The 18,907-nt window shown below is 41.9% G+C and overlaps 1 protein-coding gene across 6 annotated transcripts in view; it reads right to left on the bottom strand.

Moving 5' to 3' along the window:
• The window catches only part of WNT7B (Wnt family member 7B), a 94,902-nt gene that overhangs the window by 12,354 nt on the left and 63,641 nt on the right, over positions 1 to 18,907 (bottom strand). For all 6 annotated transcript variants that reach the window (XM_085049736.1, XM_085049740.1, XM_085049735.1 and 3 more), the window contains exon 3: positions 2,955 to 3,226. In XM_085049736.1, the coding sequence (XP_084905862.1) occupies positions 2,955 to 3,226 (272 nt within the window). The remainder of the gene's footprint in view (positions 1 to 2,954; positions 3,227 to 18,907) is intronic.

Genomic DNA, 18,907 nt, shown 5'->3' with positions numbered 1-18,907 from the left:
GCAGTGACCACAAGATCAAGAGTTCTGTGTCCTGTGAGGAGGAAAGGAGCTGGGAAAGCTGGGGCTGTTCAGCCTCCAGAAGAGCCCAGCTGAGAGGAGCCTCAGCCCTGGCTGTCCCTGGCTGCAGGGAGGCTCTGAGCAGGGCCAGGCTCTGCTCCAGCAATGGTACCAGAGGGACAGGCAGGGACTGAGCCCAGGGAGCTCCACCTGGACAGGAGGCAGAACTTCTGTCCTGGACAGTGACTGAGTACTGAACATATTGTCCAGGGAGGCAGTGGAGTCTCCTCATTGGGGATATTCCAGAACCATCTGGACACAGTCCTGAGTAACATGGTTTTGGGGATCCTGCTTGAGCAGAGGGGCTGGACACTTCCAGCCTTATCCATTCTGTGATTCTATGCTTGCTTCTGTGATTTTTGACTTAAATGTGAATAAGCAGTGGAGGACATACACAAAGTGGAGAATGTCACAGTGACATTCATGCATAAGAAAAGTCTCCTGGTTTCAGATTTTGTGTCAGGCTCACAGTGCAATCCAGGTTTCCCAAGGATCCCCAAAACTGTCAGATTTCAGGTGAATGTAGATCAGATTTCAGGTGTGCCTGGATTGTCAGAAGGGCCTTGCAATTTCACACTAAAATTGTTGAAAATTCTGTAACTGCTTTTGTAAGGGTACAGCCCAGAAACACAGAAAGCATATCCTACATTCCAGAGCTTTATTCTAACCTTAAGTTTCAGTCAGTCTTGAATGCAGAATGCCTAATCTATACAAATAGCAAATGATCTGAGAAGAACCAAAATCACTAGATATTATATACTGTATAACTTTGAATATTCATTTCATGGGTATGTATATCATAACACCAATATTACTTCTAAACATGACCCCAAAAAACATCTTTTATCTTAGCACATTCCTCTGGATTTGATGGATTATAGTTAAAAACAAAAAACTACACCAAATCCTTTCAGTCATTCTTAGCTTTTGAAAAAAATACAATGAATTAATGAATAGCTATGAGCATAGCTGAAAAATGCCAGCAACAAGAAAAACTGAGTCAACTCCAAAATACTATTTATATTTTTTTAAAAATGGAAAAAAATATATTGTCAGTATTGACAAGCCTTTTTATTCCTTTCTTAAAATATGAAAGTGCGTGATATAATTTTTTTTTGCAAGAGCGTTCGCAATTTTTAGAATTGTTAAACAAAATTCATTTGCATGAATGCTGCTACCAGAAATATCTGTAAAAACATGCACTTCTTTGGTTTGCTTATGTCCCTCTGCTTATGAAATTCTGATGAAAAGTAAAATATAATGTGCTTAATAAGAATCAGCAATGTGGTCTAGTGGTTACTGGGCTGTATTTAGAATTGGGGGACCCATGATCATTGCCTGGTTCACATAATGAGCTCTCTCTGTCCTTGGGACTTTGCTGCTCTCCATCTCAGCATCTGCTTTTGCTCTTCTGTGCCTCTCTCACATCTCAGCTGTGACACGTTCCAAGCAGGACATGCATCAGGATCTCCATGGGGTGACACAGCTCACACCACAGAGGATGCCATTCAAGCAGGGATGGTAATGCACCTAGCAGTAATAAACACTCCCTGGCACTTTAAGAGTTGGCTTCCATCTTCTTTTGCCTCCACACACAATTCATGGTGCTGAGCTGAAATGCCCAGCCTGAAGGAAGGGATCAGACCTGGAGCTGGTCTTCCAAGGTGATGGGCAACTGCTGTATGAGGTTCTTTTATAGCCGTGGCAGCAATTTTTAGGAAAAAGACTGTGCCCCTCAAGGCTGCCTTTCTGTTTGGCTCTTCAGCCAGCTGTGTCCTGCACACCTGGAGAGCTCAGTGTGAGCTATCACTGAAGGACCAATCTGTCTCTATGCCTGACATTCTGCCCCGCTCCCCACATTGAGTTTATGCAGCATTTCCACCCCCATGAACCACTGCCCACACAGCACCTTCTGTTTCAGTGCACAGCCAATAAAACTGAGCCTTAATAAGCAAAATCCAGGCAGTAAGATCATTGCACTGTTTCTGTCACCACCAATTCTACCCTCTCTGCCCAGTGCTCAGTGCAGGACTGAAAGGACACATGGATTTAGAGGAGGAAATTTCAGTCTTACTTTGAGGACTGGACGAGGAGGATTTTGTTCAATTGGTATATTGGTATACTGGATTTTTCTGCAACATTTGAGTGGAGGGCTTTTCCTGCAGGAAAACACTTTGAAGGGTATAATCTCTCCTGAGGTAAGTATATATTATGGAGAAAGATTTGTTACATTTTTAAAGGACTTTGAGATCCATGAGGATTGTTATTCAGTGAACATAAATCAGCATAGCTCCATGATGTTTATTGTTTCCATGGCAAGCAATTTCATCATGGTTGTAGACACAAAACTGTTTCTTCTTCTTCTTTTGCAGCCATTTGTAGCCCACCAGTTACAAAGGGACAGTTGTGCATTTGCTAAGAGGTGCATTATGTACTACTATGTGTATTTCATTAGAACTGGGGTCAAAACAGTGGTTTGGGTTTGGCTGGAATAAATACCTGTAAGTGCTGTGAGAGTTGAGCAATGCAGAACTCAGCTCTGTCCCATCTCAAGCCCTGACATCCCTTGCTAGGTTTTTTGCAAATCAGACGAAAAGCAGTGATTTATCTTTATGCCAAACAGATCCAGCAAGGTCCTCCCTGTTATCAGGGATGCTGGAAGGAAGGCTTAGGAAGCAGAAATTTTTAGAGAAGTACCTATAATAACATGGCCAGCTCTGAATAAAAAGAAACAGCAAAAACCCGTGAACAGTAGATGCCATTTGGTGACTCGACGTGGGTGCAGGATAACATCAGAGGGAGGGGTAAGTTCTCAGGGAAAGCCTCCTGCCACCAAGCCAGCCTCCCCCCGTCCTCCAGCACACACATATCCCCATCCCTCGTCCTTTCTGCAATACCTTTCTTCCAGCCTCATTGTTGTGCAAGTTCATCAGCCTCCGGGCATTCTTTTTGATTTCTCGGGCATCAACAAACCTCCGGGAGAACTCAATGCCGTATCTGATATCCGCAGAGCAGCCTCCCCACTTCCAGCCCTCCTCCTGGTTGTAGTAGCCCTGTTTCTCTCGGTCACAGCCACAATTGCTGAGGTTGCCCTGGCTGCAGGCGGCAGTGACAGCGTGTGCAACCCCGGCAGCAGTAATGGCATAGGTGAACGCAGCTTCCCTGCTTCCTGTGGAGAGAAGCCAAAAGCTGATGGGTTGGCAGACAGGCAGCACGTTCTTACTAAAGAAACGACACACATTAGCTACAGCAAGGGGGTCGGGCAGCAGTGTGAGGAGGGCATTGCTACTCAGCGTGGAGTTCTCGTTCCTACAGAATTCCACACATATCTAAAATGCTTGGCTCAGCTGGGGTGTGTTACCCCAGGTATGCAGCCGTGTGATAGTCCCACCTAACCCCTTCAGCAGAGGGGAGCTTGGCAACGAATCTGGACCGTGGTGAGGTGAGGCCACACGATTTGTTTTCACACTGTCTAGTCAAAGCTGAACGTTATCTGTTTCAGATGAATAAAAAGTGAGTTAATAGCTACCTCTCAGTATTGGCACTGCATAGACAAAGAAAAGCATTCAGACGACGGAAAAAAACAGGACACGTTTTTTTGGGGGCTGGTTATTAATCTAATTTTATAAATGCTCCAGTAGCATCCATTAGTGATGCTGAGTGTAAGGTACTGCAAGAGAGACTTATAGAGACAAGAACTGGATAGGTTTCATTTTCTTTCAAGGTAGAGGTTACCCCTTTCCCTTGCAGACTTCTCCCGTGCATTAGTTTTGCTGAAGTGACTCTTTTCCACTCCCACTGAATCAAACCTCTGCATTACCATGGCTATTGAGCATACAAGGGGCACAGAAGTGCTGTGGCAGCACTGTTCCCTCTCCAAAATGGGTGAGATACTGTCATGGAAGCATAGACTTGTTTAAAAAAATGTTGCTTTAGAAAAGGAGTTCATTTGTTTTTTCTATGGTGCTGCTACTTGCCCAAGTTGCTCATTCCCAGTTCCATGTAAGCTGTTGATAATGAGGATATGCAGAGAGGTAAATAAGGTCCCTTTCTGTGCTGGTTGGCTGAGGTGCTGTGAGGTGCAAGGAGACACCAAGGCAGAGCGATGGGAAGTGAAGCCACAGCCCATCCCTGCCCCATGCTGGACCACACTGTGTCACTGCCTGCACACAGGGCTGGATCACAGCCCTAGGTGTTTTCTGCTCTTATTTATAACACTTCCCCACAAGTTTCCGTCTCAGTGCTTTCCTCTGTGTGTTTCTCTGGTCATAAATAGACAATTCTGTAGTGCTGCAGCCAAAGAATAACTGTAAAGAATTTGCAGAAAGTTGCTGAAATGCTTTAATGACCACACACAGAGCTGTAGCATCATTAGTGGATTTGGGAAGGAGAAAAAAAAAGGAACAAATTTTCCAGAGGAAAGAAAAAAAAAAACTTAGAAGCTTGTTTTAATTTTTTAATTTTTGGATTCATAGATCTCATAACTATTCTGTAATGATAACTCCACAGTACAGGGTGATTTATATTTCTTATTTTCATAGATAGCTTCCTGGAAGAATACATCATTGCCAGATATGAGGAAGATCCTACAACAAACAATGAGAAACTGGTGCTGGGCACCATTTGCATATTTCTCCAAAGCACTAAAAAGGAAACTTTGGGTAAGGCACAAACAAAAGGGTTCTGTGTTTCAGCTACCCAGAAGGTTGAGCTGCCGTGTGCCTTGTTTGAGCACACAGAGCAGTGGCAGAGTCTCCTCTGCTCGCAGACACAGCGCAGTCTGTTGGGTGTGCGATGTGTGCAGTCTGGTGCAGCACTTCCCAAACCCTGCTCTGCAGAACACTGGTGGTCCAGGAGGCCACGGTAAAGGGTTCAGAGCTAATCCACAGAGCCGTATTAAACACTGTTTTAAATAGTGTTTTCAATTAAAAGTTTGATGATAACGATGCCTGGTGGTCCGTAAGAAATTCTGAGGGTTGATAGCAATCCAAAACTGTTATGGAACCACAGCTCTAGTTCCTAGTGTGATCTCTATAAACACGTGTTGATATTCACTCCTCTCGTCTTCACTAGCCAGCTGAAGTCAAATCTGGAACCTTTGTTTTAAAATGTATTCTGTTGACTTGCAGGATTTCTTTCTTCTTCTTTTAAAAAAAATTCTATTCTTAATCTATAAATTGAAATATTGGAAGTATGAGATGTAATAGAAGCTACCTGTATAGACACATTTTGCTTTTCTTCAGGCTGAGGGTAAGTGACACTGCAAAATCAGACCCAGGGAAATTTTTGGTTCAGACACCTTTGAAGTACATGTAGAAAGGCTTATTAACAAGAAGAAACTTATTCCTGTGAGGAAACACAGCAGCTGTGATCTACAGTTCAGTAGATTTACCCAGAGATTAACTAGTGACAGTTGCTCATATTTTGTGCTTAAGCTCAGTATATTACCCATGTCGCCAGAGTATGTGGTAAGACATTTTATTATGGCCTTTGTGTCTGTGACCTCTCTGCAGGTTTTCACATGTTCCTTCCCCTGATCAGTTTAATAAAATGAAAGAATATCCTGTCTTTATCTTCTTTTCTCTCTCCCTCATTCCCATTGTACCCCTGACTACCACCAGCAATAAAGGAAAATATCTTTCCTTTACCCACTTGAGAGCTATAGCAGTGATGGAATTACCTCAAGTCATGGGGTAATATCAAATGGAAACCACACTGACCCTCTGAAGAGTTAACTCTCCTGTTTTGATGCAGCTCTAAAATAAGCAGGTCTCAGAAATTAGACCTGGCTTGAAAGCCAAGATTCTTTAGCCAGTTAAGTTGTCCAGTTAAGAATTAAGAGTTTTTTGGGTTGGTATTTTTTAACCAGAGGATGTTCTAAAACGTCACTTGAACTTCAGTGTAAGCATTACCTCAGCAGTTCACTAAAGTCCCAGGATCAGTGGAGTCTATCAGAAACTGCTGATGGGGGAGGGAGAGAGGGGAACCTCTGTGCTCAAATAATGTCTGCTGTACACAAAGCTTTCCATTAGCATGTCATCACTTGGAATCAGTTCTAAGCAAGTCTTTGTCAGGCAGCAAAAAATATTTAAGTAATGATTACTGTGATACCTTAATGGAGAACAATAATCTCATTTTATGGAATTTTCTGAGATTTCAAAAATATTCTTGTTCTGCAACAAAACAGAGACAAGTCTTTCCAGAAATGTTCATGAAAGGAAGACACAAGTAGCAGCAGATTTGGGATTAGACCCAACTTCAGAGCTAGAATTTTCTTTTGCCAGCGAATATCCTGATTATCTAGTTATTTGGCACTGTATGTGCTGAATTTCTGTGTCTCAGAAGAAGAATTCTTGTCTTAGTTCCTAAAGTTTTCTGCCACATAGACCAGTATAATTCTGTCAAGATTTTTATTTTGATGAAAAATACACTGCTTTGGCTTTTGTTGCAACCCTTGGGTTCATCCATTTCTGTTAGAAATGCCTGCCTTGGTGTCAAAGACAACAGCTCTGATTTAATTCCCAAAACATGGAAGGGATGTTTTCAGGAGTAATGTGATCTAATATCAGACCAGCCTGACCTCATAACTGTCTGACCTAGTAACTCCAAAAGGAGATGACCACCAGCATTAATTAAAATTAAGCCTTTTGTCCTGGGTGAAGGGGCTCAAGGCCACTTCTAGCAATCTGCCAGGCCAATCACTCAGTGGTTTGCCAGCCTGAGTTGCTGCCATTTTCCTGAGTTCATTTGCATTCTAACAGAGGGCTGTACTTTATAAGTGCTCTGATAGCTGGCAATGCAGGCAGCTGCTGCTCAGACAGATATTGGACCACTTAAGTGGGTGTCTTCTGGCAGATAGGGTGAGAGGAGCCTTTATCCATTGCTGGAGTCATGGAGTAGCCTCCATCTCACCCCTCCCTTAGATGTCATCTCTGACTAAGTTTTAGATTTCTAACTGAGCACTAAACTTAGTACAGACTGATGTGGAAATTCTGATAAGTTCCACGCTTGCTGTAGTTTACCCAACTCAAACATGCACAGATTCAGCAGAGTATTTCCAGCCTGGAGCTATTATCACCTGAGAATCACACAGGCCAAATCCATGTTCAGTCATTCAGCTGTGAGCACAGGGTTAAAGATTTAACTGTTCCACAGCTATTTGCAAGACATCTATTTGTCTGAGTAACTAGATGAGAATTCTGCTATTGCACACATCACCCTGAAATGACTCATGTCAGCAGATAGATGAATAAGGCTGCCACTGGATGTCAGCTATTAGAACTGTAATTTAACTTGAAATATTAAACTGCAGAACATACAGTGTTTGGCCAGTAGTTCCCTAAATCTTGCATCAGCAATGACAGAAAAACGTATTACACACTGTTGTTAAACAAAGCAAATTCCTCATGCACTTACACAAGGCACCAGACTGATTGTATGACACAATACAACATGGGTCAATGGGAAACAGAAATGAACCACAGCATAACTAAATTTTTTTTTTGACAAACCTACCCTTTTCAACAAGTCTTGTAAGCTGATGACAGATTGAGTCATTTTTTATGGCAAAAGACAATAGATACATCTAGATGAGTAAACTAAAACTCAGACAACAGCACCCTAAGTAGTGTTGGATGAAGACTTTTACAGACAAGTTTATTTCCTTTGTCATTTTGTATTTTATTCAACACACACATTAGCAATTCTCAAGGAAAATAGTGCAGGCTCTTCTTTTTGAGTTTCATCCAAGACCAATACAAGTCAGAGGGAGTTTTCTCACTGTCTGGAGCAGATTCTTTATTTGCATTTTCAGTGTAATTAACTTTGACCTTCTTGGTTTATAAAAGCAGCGATTAATTTAATTTCTCTGTCCTTCTAAATTTCTGTACCCAGTGCTGCATGTCAGAACTAAAGGCCACTGAAAGCACTTTGTACAGGCGGAAAAAGCAAGGCAGAAGAGCAGGAAGCTCAGGAGGGTCTCTAATCTGTCAACCCTGACATAGGCTAATAAGACCTATATGTTCCTCACAACAGCTTTTATTCTGCCTGTTCTTAAGGATCTTGAGTGGAGGAGGTTCCAGGGTCTAGTCCAGTGCCTCAGGACCCCTACTGGTACACATTTCACTAACATTAACCTGAAACTGTCTTTCTGAGTGCAAACCCACTGCTTCTTTCTCTAGAGCTGCCAAGAGTCAGGTATTCCCTGCTTCTAGCAGCAGCCTTGAACTGGGTAAGGACTTCCCTGCCTTCCCAGATGTGCTCCATCACCAGTCCTTTCCAGCACTCCCAAGAGCTCTGCTCCTGAGCCCTGCTCTCCCAGCTGGTCAGGGCTGCAGTGCTGCAGCTAAGGCTTTGCCTCCTTGGGGCCTTAGAAGGAGTTTTTCCTATGCCTTGCATGCTGCACTCCTGTTTGCTCCTGCCAGTGTGGTGTTTTCACAGCAGCAGGACACTTTTGACTCTTACTCTTCTGTGCAGCTGCTCTCACAACCAGATGTTTCCCATCTTGCATTTGTGCAGATGATCATTCCCATGTACAGATCTTTTTATTTGCCTTTCTGATTTGCCTCCTCTTTCTTTGCTTTAACTCTTTTTTCTTCTTTTCTGGACCACTTCTCCATGATCATGTTCAATTTTGACCCCAACATTCTCCAGGTTCCTTGCAGTGCTTCCCAACATGACATAATTCACAAATGCAATGTGCACAGCTTATTCTCTTGGTCAAGTGTATAATGCTGACTCTTACCACATCCAGCACAGATCACAAGAAACCCAGTCAGCACACCCTTCCATGTTGATAACTACCCCCCAAGTAGGATTTCCAGATGGTCTGTACCCATGCGGGGTGTTCTAATTTTTCTTATGAGAATGTCATATAAAGCAGTGCCAAAAGCTCACTTTAAGTCCAAGATATATGGGATAAACTGCTTCTGCTCTGTCTCTGAGGCTCTGGGTGGCCAAAGAAGGAAATTAGATTGGTTTAACATGATTTGCTCTTGACAGATCCTTGTTGACTCTTACTCATCTCCTTGTTCTTAGTTATGAGATTACAAATGGGGATTGGTTCCCATGTGTTTTTTCATTTACTGAAGTTAAGATGATTGGTTCCACAATTCCTTTCTTTTCTTTTATTTCCTCGGTTTGTTGTTTGTTTTGGTTTTGGTTTTTTTGTTGGTTTTTTTTTTTGACAAAGACAGTAGATTTGTCTTTTCAATTCTTCTTAATTAAAGTTCTCTGCAAGTTTTCAGCACTAGCAGCTGTTAGGACAACCAGTTCTACACTGGCTCCATTAAATATTCTAGGAACAGCTAACTGGAAAGCAACCTACATGGACAGTTACTGCTCTCTGATGCTCAGAGGGTCTTCCTCTGTTGATGGCATTGGTTTATAACCATGTGTTCAGCACTGACCTGTTTAGTGAAATCTGAGGCAAGAAGTGCTTCTTGATGTTATTATCCTTGGTTTGCACTCTCCTCAGAGGTCTACTCCACTGAGTAGTGAATCAGCTTTTATTCTACATCTCCTACTCACTGACAAAGTACTAACTCATTGACTTCTGTGTAGCCTTTTGTAAAAAAAAAAGTGTCTATATCTATATATATTTGTATATATATACAGATATAGACATATAGATATATATCCATCCATGGCTGTGAGGTTCCTTTGCAACACCTGTGCTCAGAAGAGTTCCTGAACACTCAACTTGGTACAGGTTGAATATCTGTTACTGGCTTTCTGGTCAAATCTGATGGAGCCTGCTCATGGACATGTTTAGTAATGTTCTCTTTACAGTATTTATTCATTTCAGTTCTCCTCCTTAGACCCCTTATTTTCTGCTAAGTCTAAAATAGTCTTAATTTTGGTTTATCCACATAGGTTTGTTTAGTTGAACTAGAGCTAGAGCAGGAGTTGCAAGTGATTCCAGCAGCTTCGTCCTAGGCTCTCTGTGGTGTCTATTTTCAATTACACATGGCCAGGACAGAGAATACTGCAGATCTCAAAGCTGAGAATGTGTAGTGATATAACATAATGGTTTATTTACATATTCTTCTCTTATTCAGCAATTTTCATCTCCATGCTCCCACTAAGTTTCTATGGTTGGAGGTGCCAGGATCTGTCAAATCTTCTTCTAGAATGGGCTGTACATCAGCCAGAATTATTTCACACTTGCCTTATTGCAGCTTCTTGCTGTCATTGTTTATATACTTTTGGAAGCATGCTTGTTAAAAAAGAAATGCTTACTCTGCCTCTGATTTTCACATTTTTTCAAACACTTTTTGAATGTCATGGTTTTTTTCCAAAGGCTTGGTGGTACTTTCCGCAGTGATTTCTGTAATGCATCTTCCAAGAATTTACGGGGATTTTTTACTTAATTTACCCCCTAAATTTATTCTGTTAAGTCCTGGCAACCTTAAACAATAGTCAGCATTTCTGTTCCAGTGAGCATAATTCTGTTGTGTTTTTGACTGTCTTTTGGCAACATGACCCTTGGTGAAGTTTTCTGGGACAGTTTCTGTGAGGTTAGTGAGTTTGCTGTAATCTTTGAAAGGATGTTTAGCAGTGCCCAGAGAAATAGGAAATTTTTGGGCTCCCTGCTGTAAAACAATATTCGCCATAACAAATACTTCTTACCAACTCAGCCCTAACAAGAAAACTGTATCCCATTCTTACAGAAAATGGGGAAATTGAGTTCTGGTCCCAAAGCACCACTGGTAGTTTTTGTCAAAGTTAAAGCAGAACATGGTGTTGAGCACACATTTAAAGAGTGCACGAGAGCATGGCTTGGGGAGCACGAGGGGGCAATTCCCAGATGCTCTGTGCCTTTGAGCAGAGCCTGGTGAGTCACAGCTGGCTGTGTTTCCACAATGCTGCTGCTAATGCTATCAAGGTAGCATGTGGGAAGCAAGAGCTGGAGCAGAGAGATCGTCTCCTGCTTGTGCTCTCTTCTGGACCTGCTGATGTCCCACTGTGGCTCCCAGTGATTCCCTGCTGAATGGTTGGTGCCTTTTCTTTTCAACGATGACAAGAGGTTTGATATGTCATAGTATGTGAAAGCTCAGCTGGAGACATCTTGCAGTGTGCTGGGGTTTTAAAAAGTTCTTTGCACCCCTTGCCAGAAAGCATGGAATCCTGAAGGCATCCCAGGGAAACTGAGTTCTAAACTATACCAATGTCCTTAAATTAAATGGGTCTATGAGGAACCAGATGTGTTATCTATTCTATTCTATTCTGTTCTATTGTGTTCTGTTCTATTCTATTCTATTCTATTCTAATAATTCAACTGCTTTGACCTGTTAACAACAGTTCTTATGTAGGATTTGACAATGCATTTACAGTGTCTCCTTTTTTAAGGCCATTTCACAAAGAAGAATAAATCCAATGTACATGGAAAAGGGAAGGGAGTCTATAACTACATGGGCACATATTTTTCTTTTTTTTGAGGTTTACTCTTGATAGTATTCTTGCACTATAATATGGCCTGTTAAAGGTTTCTGAGGTACTTGTGTGGTTCTCAGCAAGGGAAACATTGTCCACTCTGATTTAAGAAGTAGAAAATATGCTTGCTACATGATAAAAACAAAGGGGAAACAACCAAGCACAGTTCTACCAACCACATTTTTAAAGTACCTTTGCATTCAAGTCAACTCCGTGCTCTACTTAGTGGGATACAAGAGCAGAGCAGGTGGCTACCAAACCACTGAGATTTTCATGTGCATGGATTTGATAGACTTGAGCCCTCCGTGAGTGAATCAGTTCAGAATGGATGTACTCTAAGTTATTCTAAGTCTAAGTTATTCTCTGATTTTGTGACTGTATTGGACTTTGCTGTGCACCCCATTTCTCACACACTCTGCCATTCCTTCCATTATACTCATGAATATGAAAAAGCTATTATCATGCCAGAACCACACATTCTCACTGGACTTTTTGCTGGGTCAATATTTTAATAAATCATCTCAGTGGCCTGACATAAATGTACTGTGTTAAAGAGCACCTCTATAAAAATAAATCTGCACTGCCATTTGCATGAAGTCATCTTTTCTTCTATTATTTTATGTCACTTCCAACCCAGACTGAGAATCCCCAGGAGCAGTGATCATGTCCATATTCCTTTGTAAATGACTGTGCACACCTGTCCTTTGCTTTAAACATTAAATAAAAGCATCTTCTAAAGGGCCCACTGAATTAGAGGTAATTTTAAGCACCAAGCTCCTCGGTATGCCAGTGTCTGTAGGTGAGTTTCTGTGTGTCTGCAGATTAAATTTTTGCTCTTGCTTCAGAATTTCGTGAAGTGGCTTGGTTAATCACAAATTTTACCGCAATAATTACCTCATAGCGCAGAGCCTATGAATGAGCCAATGCCACTTTGCCAGAATTATTTAATTACAGATATCTGAGCAATACCTGGATGAAATTGGTGTTAGACACAAATCTGTTTCTGCAAAAGGCAGTCCTTGCCTTAAGCAGCTGCAAGTTATCTTTCAGCTGGAGAGGGTAAGAGAAGAGAGATATTATCGCCTCTCTTTCACAGGGGCACAAGGAAGTTAAGGTATTTATCCAGAGGACAGAAGGACCTGCAAGATAACAAGCTTTCCTCTTTTTGGATTCTTTTTTGTGGGGAGATAACAGAGGAATTCAGTTGCAGGCTTCTCAACTGGTAACTAAAATACAAATTCAAGCCAGGGAGAATGTCCATGGAGGGACAGGAGCTCTCCCAGAGAGAAGCAGCAGCTCCTGGGGCTGGGAATCCTCTGCTCTGCTCTTCCACGGTTCAATACATTATTGAGCTTGAGAGGCATGCAGGGATCTGACCCAGCAGTGCTCAGCAACCCAGTGCCTGCCAGAGAAGGACGTGGCTGGTGAGTCCTCTCCTTGCATTCACACTCACACATCACACATGCCATACCTGCTAAGTATGGATCCACATCCTTCCTTTGCTTTTAATTTAGAAAAAAATAACTGTCTGAAAAATAACTGTCTGAAAAATAACTAATGTGTCTTCCCAGAAGAATTGCTGAGGTTCTGTTTGCTTCTGTCTCACAGAGATACCAAGTGATTTCACATCCCCATTTGGAATTGATAACATTTCTTGACTACTAATGAGATATGTGCAGCTTCAGGCTAGTTCTGTTTGTCAGCATAGACTTTTCTCTTGTACTCACTTCTTATGTTAGCCCACTCAAGTGCTTGGGAGATATAGACAGACAGACAGACAGACAGATACAAATCTAGAAACGTCCTTTTGGAAACACATAAAAAGCAAGTGTAGCCCAGGACATTTAGCAGCTACGAGATACTGCTTTCAGACTAGGTGCTATGGTTTATGGGATGCAAAATTAATTGCATCTATAGGGCAAGAGCTAACCACCTAGAGCAAAATCTGCAACAGGGTGTTGGCTCTAAAGCCTCTCTTGCAGATGTCCTTCCACATAGTATTTTCCATGTGGCTGGCACAGGAATCCAACCTCACCAAGCACTGAGAGAATTAGAAACCAAAAAAGCAAGACTCCCAGAAGGTATCAAGCTGCATGGGGAAGCCCCAAAACTGGGAGTAGAAAATGCAAAGAAAGGGAGAGAGTCTAAACTTATCCCATCAGAGTTAAGCCAGATTTCCCTGCACAGTAAGTCTTTCCAATTATGCTGGCAGCAATCATCTGAGTGTAATTGCTGAGGGGACATGGTGGTTTTAGAAAAGGAGAGCCCACCCTTAAAATGTTCTGACTGGGGAAAAAAGATTTCCTTACATGAAAAGCCAGGAGATGACTTTGTTGATTTAACTGATTAGCAAAAAAAGACATTCTAATAAATATAACAGAACTTTTTCTAGTGTATTTTTCTAGGTTGGGGGGGGTGGTTCAGTATCATTTAACTTGGTTCTATCAAGTACAGCATTAGCAGGAGTTTATATAAAATAAAGTCCTAATACTACTTAGTCATAACATTTTTTTTTTAAGTTCTATGAAGAGCAGCAGTATCTGTTATTAAACTGAATCACATATATTGGGCATCTACGTGATCTAGGGAAGGTCTAATAAATATGTATTTATTTAAATTATCTTTCAGATTTCCAATCCAATTCCAGACAGATATCATAAAACAAAATAACCACTGATGTTTTAATTTTCACTGCAACAGCAACACAAGAGGAGCATTATGTCAAATAACTACGAATTGATGATATCTAGAAATACTTTGTTCTACACAACATCTTGTGGTAAGAGCAGTGAACATGGAGGACATACTGCCCAAACTGAGGAATGGTGACAGCCAGACTGGGGGCTCTGAAAAGCATTTCAGGCTGCTGGTCATGGAGAAACAGCTCCTGTGTGCCTAGGACAGCACTTTCCAGGCACAGAAATTGTTATGTCTTCTTGTCTGGTGACTCTGCTCTTCAAAAAGTGCAGAAGACACTTTGGTCTTCTTAAAAAGTGTATGGACATAAACAAAGACTCATGTTTAACAAAAAAAAGAAAAATAATTTGCATCAAATAGTATACCAGAATGTTGACTTTTTCTGTAAAAATTCTGCACAGGAGCATAGCAGAGGTTCTTGCTGCATTTGTTGGGAATTGCTGTTGGATTGTCTCCTGGAGCACAATTCTGTATTAAGGCTGTCCTACAAATCTGTGGCTCACATAAATTCCTGGAATGATTTCCATGCCTGGCAGGACACCCTAGAGGACCAACTCAGTATGTCCAATTCTACAAGTGAGTCTGCAGTGAGCACAGTCACAGGTGACCCATTCTGTAGCATGGGGGGTTTCATGTGCTTGGTGCATTCTTGGCAAGGCAGAGTTTGGCAGGTGAGACAGCAGTGAGTGTTCTGGGGCTGTTTGGGATGTTCCCACTCTCTGATCTCTCCCATGGCAGCATCTGTGCCTGTCTGCCTCTAGCCCACCCCACCCAGCCCTTCCCTGGTGGCTCAGCACAGGGGCTGTGCCTGTGCTCTGCTCTGCTGACTGCCCAGAGCTCACATCTCCCAGGCTCAGGCTCAGGCTGGGCAGGAGCTCTGCAAGTGGCTGCAGTCCTCTCTCAGAGTTTGTGGAGAACAAATGAGAGAGCTCTGGTGGAAGGGCTGGGTTGAAACTTGCTTTTGAATTTGCTTAGATATTTTCCAAAAGCTCTTTTACACTGCCTGTGTGGCTGCATTCACCTTGCTGATACATCTGACTTGCCTGTACATCTTGCTGGGAGGAGAGGCAGTCAGTAATGATGTCCACCCCTCCTGGTGTTTAAAGGGTCTTTGCCTGGTAGTCACATTTGTAACCCCAGGGAGCAAGACACAGCACAAATCACACATATGAAAGAGATTTAAAAGAGCAAAGAGCTCAGAGGGGTTTGGATAAATACACAAAGTTTAGATTCTGATCCAAACCTCTCTGGTTTTGCTAAATGAGTCTGGAAGCATCACAAGAGCAAAGTCTTTCTTTTCAGCTCTGGAGTTTCTGGTCCTGACAGGAGTTAGGAAGTGACAAGATTCACAGAAACAAGGAAGGGTTCTCTGAATCTTCTCAGGACTCATGATTATACTGAATCAATGACTAATCTGAGCCTTTCCAGCTCAGAAAGTGGTTGCTGTTTATTATTTGTGTTGTGTTAAGCTTGTGTCTTGCCATGTACTGAGCGAGTTCACCCTAAAATGCTGATCCACACCTGCAAGAGATTGACAAAGGCAGATGCCATAACAGCCCTGCAAGTTATCTGCTGAAAAACTAAATCTTATAAAAATAAGAAGATCAAATTTCTAGCCCACAGTCAACTACTTTAAGCACTATATGCTAGAAATTGTGAGTTTTAAACAAAGATAAGAAATATTTCTAGGTTTTTAAGGTACTCCAAATTCAGTGGAGGATCCAGTCTTCAGGAGCAGGACAGGAGGAACAAGACCCTTTCTGCTGTACATGAGGATTTCAATAAATAGATTGGTATTAACAGCAGTCTTCAAGATGCTGCTTTAGTGCTTCTAAAAACCAGTAGCAAGTGTCTCTACTACAAATCCCCCATTAAAGCAATATATGGGTCTCAATAAATAACCTTTCCAGCCCCCTGCTTTGCAGCAGCTCCTTTCCACATCTGAACTTTGGAGCTGACCCCTGTTTCTGTGATGGGCCAAACCAAAAGCCAGATCCGAACACTGCTGAACTCTGGGAAAGTTCAAATCTATCGTTTGTGGTTCAGGTTGAGCTCTAATTAAAGCAGACCAGTTAGAAAGGCAAATGTCTTAAAACCAAAACAAAACGAATGTTTCACGTGAAAAGTTTTGGATCAGGCTATATGGTACCAAGTAGAGTTTTTGTCTATCACATGATGTCATGTTCCTCTGGTTAACAAAAACTGACAGCATGCACACTCTGCTATGTGAGATATTCCATGCAGACACTTTGAATCCAACTTCAAGAAGAGGACAGTACTCATGAAAATGCTTTCCTGGTGTGAAAAACCCCATCAGCAATCTTCCTGCCACTCAGCTCTGAGGGTAGAGCTGCCACCTTTCAAACTTTCCATGCCCATCCCTACTAGCACAGTAGTTCAGGGTCTCTCAAAAACAGTGTCTTGCCTTTCTGAGTGAAGCTTCTGCCTCATTATGTCAGCACTATGTGGAATATTGCCACTAATCCCTGAAAACAAACAAGAAGGGGGTGCTGCAGAACCTTCAGTTGCATAAGAGGGCAGGGAAATCCCAGCTAAATCTCCTGCTCAGAGCCTCTGTTTATACTATAGTTAATACTACAGTGTCTGAAATAAAGCAACATGGTTGATCAGTGGACAAGGGAAAAGCAAACAAAAGGGAAGAGAACTTGTTTTCAGCTTTACTGAACTGCTGAAGTGAAAGAAAATGGGAGACAGCAAGGAGAAAGAGAAAGGGAAAGAGGGAAAAGTGTTAATGCCCCATTGCTGGTGTCAGGATGTCACAGTGCACCAGCAGCTAGGAAAAGAGAGAACTCAGACAGGAAGGTTTAGTCAAAGAATCACAGCACACATACAATAACTAACCAGAATTTGCTCTCCCTGTGAGCTTCATTCTCTCTCTTTTATATTACATGTAAGTACTGAACATTAGTTGAGTATTTTCCCTTTGTGAAATTTGAGTGGACAATTACCTAAGGTTTCCAAACTTCCTTGTTTTTCAAACCAAGCTAAAAATCCTACCAGGCCTCTTCTACTGAGATTTTTCACTGTTGTCTTTTTTTCAGGCCTGGACTCACTGTTTAGAAGACCAAATTCCTCCAAAAAGGACATTTCTGTCCTTTGCTTTCCTCTTTGGATAAGAGTTAAACAGCACTCAGCTTTGTTTGAGGATACATCCCAAATGTTTAAGTGGAGATTAGTTCCCAATAATTTCAATTCCTCACTGAAATTAATCATCTTTAGTTTCCAGAGACTGAGGTGTGAAGTGACTTGCCAAGGTCACAAGAAAAGACACAGCTGGGAGCAGAGTACAAGTCCATTATCGCCTGGGGCACACTTTAACCATAAAATGATTGTTCTCACATTGAACTAGGATATGTGCTAAAGGAGAGGAAGGGAATGGTATTGAGCTTCTCAATATGATGCTTTCCTCTCAGCTTAGACAAAGAGAATGAAAAATTATTTTATCCATTCTGCTTGAATACTTCTCAAGTTAAAGGATATTCAAATGTTCTCACTCGGGATATTTTCAGTTCATTTTCACTGATGAAGCTCTAACTAAAAGAACAATCTTTTTAATTAATCATTCTCTAGCAATATACTAAATTCTATTTATGGAATCATTTTAAACACACCAAAACAGCAGAAAGCAGTGAAAGACCCACCTAAGTAAAGGAATGAGTTGCAATATTTTCTACTGCATAGGTTTTGTGATGTTCATGAGAGAGGATTGCCAGGAACCTAGTTATTACTTCAGAATTTTCCTTAAAGCAAGGAGTAGAGTGGAATGGATATAGCTATCTGCTCATGTGCTGGACACTATAATGTATTAATGTCCAGTAAATCCAGTTGAAACAATCACATGGTCTTTTGTCGTTGTGAGAAATATGGCAGAAAATAAATGCTTGTCGACTTGTGCCAATCCTTCTCTGAGTATGGAGGACCCCAAATGCTTAGGAATGGAAGCAGTCAGAGAATAAAACCCACTTGACTGTTCAGGAAAGTTCAGCACTTTTGCTATGCACTTCATGAAATACCCTGTCTGGTTTTGCTGGGGATATTGGCATTAGTGAGTTTCCAAACTATTGACTGAGGCATCAGGATTACCCTTCAGAAGTGTCCCTCAGTACCATCAGTGACAGCCAGAGCCACCTCAGCCTACAGAAGCAGCAATGCCCAGGAGCTCCATGCTGGCCACTTCTGATTTTGGATCCTGCTCGTTGCCCTTCACCATTACCAACCTTTCCTGCTCTTGGCCCATCCCTTCTCTTTCCTTCTCCCTTCACAGGCATTTAGAGGTCTGCTGTGCTCTTTCCCACTTCCTCACATCCCTAGCCAGACAGCTGAAAGGCTTCCATCACAGAGATTGAAAACACACTCCATATTAAATGTAACAGGATAGCATGACCAGCAGGTCCATGTTTCAAGCACATTCAATTTACATCACAACTGAGAATAAACAGCAGGGGAAGCTACTTGGTGGGTTGCTGGAGGCTGTGGCTTCCATTTTTTGTGGAACATGTCTCTGTCACTTGCTAAATAGGTGCACCATCTGGTGGTAATTTTGGACTCCAACTTCTTAAATTTCCAAAGAGCAGTGGTGGAGCTATGCCTGGGGTTGCAGCATTTATTTTTGGGTTTTGCCAGTATCTGCCTGAAAGTCATCGGCTAAGACAGCTTTTGCAGGTACTACTGGTGGTTGAGTGCTAAGAATAGGTAGGAC

This window comes from Lichenostomus cassidix, chromosome 1Ab, assembly GCF_008360975.1.
Source record: "Lichenostomus cassidix isolate B80296 chromosome 1Ab, HeHo_3.0, whole genome shotgun sequence".
Lineage (NCBI taxonomy): Eukaryota > Metazoa > Chordata > Aves > Passeriformes > Meliphagidae > Lichenostomus > Lichenostomus cassidix.
The sequence above is the reverse complement of the archived record's forward strand: the minus strand, read 5'-3'. Positions and strand labels throughout refer to the sequence as shown.